Raw genomic sequence first — 6,609 nt, 5'->3', positions numbered from 1 at the left:
GCCCGGCGCGGCGCGGCGACTCCTCTCGGGCTGGCGGGGGCGGCCGCGAGCCCCCGGGCCCCAGGCCGCGGCTCCCTGCGCGCTCCGGGCTTTCGCAACTTAGGAGCAAAGTTTGGAGGAGGAAACGCCAAGCCCGGGTCCTTTCTTCCCCTCGCTCCCCAAACCCGAGGGCAGCCGCGGCGTCATGCCCGCGCTCCTCCGCAGCCTGGGGTGCGCGTGAAGCCGCGGAGCTCTTGCGCCGCCCGGGACCCGAGGGCTGCTCTCTTTTTGGAGTTTTCTCCCCGATCTTGTCGCTGGCTCCATCCCGACCCACGCCGGGCTCCGGGACAGCTCCGACCGAGGAGGAGCGTTGCCATTCAAGGTAATCGCCGCGCTGGACGCCTCCGGGAGCTCCTCCAGCCGGGAGAGTGGGCGCCGTGGGAGCCCGGAGTGCAGGGCGCACGGTCCCCCCGCGGAGGGCGAGGGGAAGTGGCAGTGCGGGGGCGCTCCCGGTCCTCCCTCTTTGGCCAGATAGGTGATAGGGGAGGTGGGTGCGTGCAGACGGCTGGCATCTGGGGCGAGTTCTGCCTCTAGCACCCCCATTCAGATGCTGACATCTGCCTCTGCCCCGACACCCACACCCTGTCAAACTTCGGCGGTCCCAGTCCTGCCGGCTGTGCACGTTCCTCCGAGCTCAGAGCGGGCGTACGGCTGGGGCTGCCTGCCGGTGGCACGGCGCCTCGGCTGGCGCTCGGGAGGGGTATCCTCGGGGTGCTGCGTTGCTGAGCCCACGGAGCGCCCTCCGCGCCCCATCCAGTCTGGGGAGGGGGACCTTTCCCGGGAGGGGGCCGTTGTGTGTGTGGGTGTGGGGGGGCAGCGACATCTCCAAAGGGGTGGTGATGGCCAGAGGTGGCACTTTTGGGGAGGGGCGGCTCGGATCCCGGATTTTGGTTGCTGGGCGCCCCGCGCCCGCAGCAGCAGTGGGCGTAGCAGGGAGCGCTGCGCGCCTGGGGCTAGGGGGCGAGCTGGACTGACTTTTCCTAGTTCGCCTGCCTGCTCTGCCCGCTGCCGCTCCGAGATGTCGAAAACGCAGGCGAGTTCTAACTTGCGCGCTCATTCTTTCAGCGCCGGGGCCGCGCCGGGGAATCGGCCGAGGGCCCTGCGTGGCGCTGGCTCCGACCCTTGAGGCCAGGGGCACTGGCGCAGGAGGCGACCCGGGAGCGACTGCCCTCCGCCGCTCCGCTCGCAGTCCACTCGCAGTCCGCTCCCTAGAAACTCTGCTCCAAGACCGCCTTTTCTCTCCCCAGCTCAATAAAACCCACCCTTAAAGGCCAACCTGCTTTCAGACTCAGGGCACCCATTATGTGTTTGGTGTGAAACGCTATCAACATTTAAAACTCCATTGTCCTCTTGGTCCCAAATCCCTGTAAATCTTCCACCAGCCTCGACTCATTTTCATCTGAAAAGCCTGTTTAGTTTGAATAGAAAAGCAATCAGGCGCCCCTCTCCCTCTCGCTGGAATGTCAATTAAAATGCAGATTTTCTCTGAGCTCTTTAGCGCCCCGAGTTGGGGGAGAAACCAGGATATTCCAAGCAGACAAATGAAAGAAATGTTACAATGAAACCGGGGTGGTGATGATGAGCACCCCTAAGCTGCTCCCGAGTGCTCAGTGGATTTCCAGCATTAAGGCAGCTATTGTGCTCCTGTGTCTGCTGGTGTCTTTGGAGAGTTCAATATGTTGAGGAATTTTTCCATCCTCCCTAGACCTGACTCCTTGATAGCTCTCTGCCCTATAAAGTGCTGGCCGGTAGGGAGGCTTCCAGGGAGGAGATGGGTCTGCACTTAAGGTCAGCATCTCCGAACTATTCTGGTACTGTTGACTTTGTCCGTGCAAAAGCTACATCAGAACAAAAGTGTTTAATTGGTGAGCTAGCAGAGGACAGGTGGAGCCCGTTAAGGCCGGGCTGTGTTAGCCTGTCTTCTGGGAGGGTTGGGGTTTGGGCATGTTCTGCTAACTTGAAGAACCCAGTGCAGGTCTGGTGTGGTGACCCCTCCCCAGCCAGGCTCTTTCTGCTGGTCACTTTGCCTGTCTTTGGGGGCAGGCTTGTGCCGAGGTGAAAATGGACCCGTGGGGCGGGTGGCCCTGAAGAGCCATCCATCAGAGTGACAACTCCTCCCGCACACAGGCTGAGCAGAGAGTTCCCTTTCAGGGGGAAAAATAAACACGCTGGGCTTTCACTGGGGCTCAGACTCCAGGAAGGATTATGGTATTGAAGGCAGGAAGCCGGGATTGTGGCCGTCAGCAGCATGCTGGGCCTGTGTTCCCAACACGGAGCCTGGGGACCTAATTATCCTGCCTAGGAGGTCGCACTACACTTTTGTCCACTCTGGTGAGGAGCTGTGCAGACCTGCTGCCTTCCGTCCCCGCCTTCCAGAGGTTTGAGGAGGGGTCCCCCGTGGGCCTGGGCCTGCACAGGGCTGAAATTCAAGTTTCTAGTGCGATTGGTGAGGGCAAGGGAAAGGCTTGAGATTCAGCCAAGGGCACTGTCCACTTTGCTGGCCTAGACTAAGGAGTGTCTGCAGGGCAGAGGCAGGTCTTGGCTGGGGAGGCAGCTGGGGGCAAGACCTCCTGCCAGGATGTAAGCAAGCCTGTTCCTCAAGTTGCCCCAAGGGCAGAAAATTCCCTGCCTTGTGGAGATGCCTAGTGAATCCATGAGAATGTTTGTGTACTTCCTCCCACATGTATGTAGAAATAGATACAGAGTTATCTTTTGAGGCACTTTAAGAGGAAAGAGAAGTTATGGGAAAAATGCTTCAAGGGTTTGTGCCCCCTCCGGTGTGCACACACAGTTCTCTGGTGGTAACAGTGTTTCACCTGTGCTTTCTTTAAAGCAGAGGTTTTCATGATGTCACCCTTGGACCCACACTCCATCCTCAGTGGAGGCTCAAAGAAGCAGTATTTAGGCTAAAGCTTTAGGAAGGCCCTGGAGGTGTTGAAATTCTATGTGGTGATTTGAAACACCGAAGTCTGTAGTAAAAAGCAGAAGGGTAAAGATTTGTCTGTTGTAGGTCTCAGCCCACCCCCAGTCTTATAAAATGTGGTTCATTCATGTGGTTCACAGTCTGAAGCCCGAGGTTGGCCTACCTTTCTTTTCTTGCTATTGCTTTATACAAATTCTCCAAAGTTTGTGCATTTTGCTGCCTTAACACTATCACTGAAGATACTGAGTGAATTTAAAGTTATTTGGACTGTTTTGAGCTTGCTTGGAAGCTTCTCTTTGCCTTGGATCAAGTGGTTGAACAGAATAGTAAGTTGAGTTCCCCTTGCAACCGCTGCCAGTAGGTTAGCATATTGAAAGTTCTGGGGCCATCACATACCAGGATAACTTAGATTTCGTCATCACCACTGCTAACCTCCTGCATTATTCATCAGAGTCTGCTTCTGCTGTTTCTTAAGTCCCTTGACATAGGTCGAAGACATTTAGTAGGCCTTCACTGCCATTGAGTCCCTGGAAAGGAATTCAGGCTTTGAATCCCTGTTTGGATCAGCTGCTTTGAATGTATTGCAGTTCTGTTCGTTCTTTGTAAGTGGCTGCTTGGCGAAAGATTGAAATACACGTCTGCATTTGAAAATGAATCCTGACAAGTGTAAACTGGTGGGAATTTTTTGTAGTCTTCCCGGGTTTCTTTTGATTCTGTTGGCCTCCTTTCTTTCTGAGAGCCACCGTGCCGGGGGACACACCGCCAGCTCCAGCCCAGCTGAAATCCCGGGCTGTAAGCAGCCGCCTCCGCCAGTCAGCTTCCTAGCACCCAGCTGGACTGAGGAGTTAACGAGGCTGGTTCTGCCAACCCGAGCATTTTTAACTTGCGTTTGTAGTTGCCCTTGAAACTAAGGTCACGTTGCTTCTGCCTTTTGTAGAGGCGATGGTGGGTAAAAGAAGAGCACACTTTACCTAACCCATGGCTGTGCGTGTTGCTCTGGACCCTGTAGCTACTGTTGTATCTCCATTTCTTAAAAGTGCTCTTTCAAAAAGATCAGCCTAGCGTCTTGAGGACCCATCTGGTGGACACACCTGGGGCTCCGAGGTGAGGATGGAAGGCCCTGGCTGATAATGAAAAAGAGCTGTGTTTGCACACACGCTGGTGATGCGGAGAAACGGTCTTACCCTATTTGGGTCCAAGTGCGTGGCGCTGGGGAGGACTGCACTGACTGGCCGAATCTCTTTCTTTCAGTGGCTGCTGCAGTCGAAGCACAGCAGCGAGCCCCGCCGCAGTGCCCTGCCTGCTGAGCCCCCCGTGGGCCGAGGCGCTGCAGGCGGTCCATGCTCCAGGAGGAAGTGTGCAGATGGGATTAACGTCCACATGGAGATATGGAAGAGGACTGGGGATTGGCACCGTAACCATGGTCAACTGGGGTCGGTTCATCTGCCTGGTCGTGGTCACCATGGCAACCTTGTCCCGGGCCCGGCCCTCCTTCAATTTAGTTGAGGATACCACGTTAGAGCCGGAAGGTAAGTTATTTAATTTCGCTTTCAGGGTACCAAGTTTGTGTGGGGATTTGTCTGGGGGAAGTGGCACGGAATGGGGAGGTCTGTTTCAGCATGGGCTGCCCTTTCCTGGCTGCCAGGTGGCCAGCAGAAGGTATAGTTTGGAGGTTTGAGTGCTGGGCGAGGGAGGCAGCTGCGGCTCCCTTTTAGCCAGTGCCCAGGAGAGCCGCGGAAGGGACGTGCCTCTGGAAGATGACTGTCCTCTCTGGCCTCCTGCAGGAGCTTTCTCGCTGGAGGGATCTTGCTTTCAGTGTAAAGAATTGCTGTTTTCTGACCAAAGGGGACCACTAAAGGAAACTGCCAACATCTGAAATGCTGACGCTTGATTTTCATTGTTTGTTGGAGTCTCTGAAGTGCTACAGAGAGAGGCCAGACAGGTTGCTTCTCTAAGCCATTGTAGTTCATAATCCTTAAGCAATGTGCCCCAGAGTGGCAGACTCTGTTTTAAGGAGACCAGGAAGTGAATACACCCAGGGGTCTCCCTCCTCTCTGAGAACTTCAGCTCTCACAGGGCAGGCACTGACTGGCAAGTCGTCTTTGGGGACCTGATCATAAAAGTGGAAGGCCACTCGCGGGGACTACACCGGGCTCCTGTATTCAGCTGGGCATGTATGCAACCTTTTTCCCAGGTCCGGGGGAGACGGTGTTCACTAGCCAAGCCTTCACTTGGTGCAGCATTGAATCTGTCATCAAGAGGGAATATTGGTAGCCGAGTTATTTTCGAGTGGTAATCCGAGAGTAAAACGGCAGATCCCGGCACTCATCGCCACTTAATGAACCTGTTTGCTCTGAGCCCACCTGGTGCCTGCTTGCCTTTGGGAGCCCGCCCGGTCCTGCGTGGTGTCTGGGTTTGGCTGAGCCGCTGTGGGGATGCATGGGGCGGGTGGGGTGGGTGAGCAGCGTGCTGACCCAGAGGGGTGGCCTGGGAGGGGCAGAAAGCCCAGCTTCCTTGGTCCCAAAGGGGGACATCCACAAGGAGTATTGTGCCGCCATCCAGAGATGAGAACCAGAGAGGTGGGGTCCTTAGGGAGACCGAGGCACTGCTCTTCCAAAGCTGTGAGGGAGGCTGGGGCGTTCGTGGTTACACAGAGGCACTGTAATTGCCAGGTGTGGTGACATCATGGCGGTGCCTACCACATCTCTGGAAAGGGATCTGGGAGGAGTTGTGTCTGAGGCAGTTACAAGCTCTCGCTCCAGACCATTATGGAACCGCCTCTTTGTGACTTGTGCTGTGACATCAGAGCCGATGTAATTTGCAATGGTGACGCATTTTTAAAGGGCTTAATGTGAGGGAAACCGTTCCCAGTTTCTGAAAGTCATGCCTATGATTCTTTAATATTGCTAATAATTAAAGTGGATGTTTCCCTAATTGCCGGCTCTCCCCTGAGTACACGGCTCTGCACGGTGGGGAAGCTGAGCTGGGATTTCCTACCGTGTGGGCTTCAGGAATGGCCCAGGTTAGGAATAACTGTCATTTTCCATTTTAGATTCCAGGGCAGTGTTTTGGTGAGTTTATTTCAACATAAAGTGTAAAATGGTCCTGGTGGAATTCTTTTACCACATTTAATTATTGAAGGAAGTTTAAAATACAGGCGTATGTGGGGACAGACAGTTGAGGCAGAGGAGGAAGAGCAGGGGAGAGGGGTGCCGTGCCTCCGTGGTTCTTTGTGTAAGAATTTATATCCAACAGTGTGAACATGGTTCTCAGCAGGTCTGCCCACTGCGGACTTGTGGATCACTCTGGGGTCGGGGTGCAGCGCTCAAAGTTCCCCAAAGTGTAGGTCACAGTCTACCACCGTCCTTGTGAGCGTTTTTCTGAGCTCATAGTTCCCATGAAGGTTTGCATCCAGAGTTGAGAGACCAAGATGAAAGACAGTGGCTTAGAGGGAAAGCCAAGCGCCCCCACAGAGGGGGCTTTGAAAAAGCACAGAGGCCCCTGGGCTGTGGTTTTCTTCTCTGTCTCCTGAGGTTGCATACAATGGTCTTCTGGGTCTCTATTAATATTTGATGAACTGTAATCTTCTCAGAAGCCTTCTGACCAGTGACCTCAAAAGATTGTTGGATTTCTGTTTGACGTGGCTG

General features: G+C 54.8%; 1 protein-coding gene across 1 annotated transcript in view; it reads left to right on the top strand.

Annotated features, from left to right (window-relative positions):
- Nucleotides 1-286: 286 nt before the first annotated feature.
- Fgfr2 (fibroblast growth factor receptor 2) overlaps nucleotides 287-6,609 on the top strand; it is a 98,782-nt gene continuing 92,459 nt past the window's right edge. The window contains exons 1-2 of the mRNA XM_026384219.2: nucleotides 287-361; nucleotides 4,214-4,491. Of these exons, the coding sequence (XP_026240004.2) occupies nucleotides 4,326-4,491 (166 nt within the window). The 5' untranslated portion in view covers nucleotides 287-361; nucleotides 4,214-4,325. The remainder of the gene's footprint in view (nucleotides 362-4,213; nucleotides 4,492-6,609) is intronic.

The sequence above is a fragment of the Urocitellus parryii genome, chromosome 5 (genome assembly GCF_045843805.1).
Source record: "Urocitellus parryii isolate mUroPar1 chromosome 5, mUroPar1.hap1, whole genome shotgun sequence".
Lineage (NCBI taxonomy): Eukaryota > Metazoa > Chordata > Mammalia > Rodentia > Sciuridae > Urocitellus > Urocitellus parryii.
Note: the sequence above shows the minus strand (reverse complement) of the source record. Positions and strands in the feature narration are given on the sequence as shown.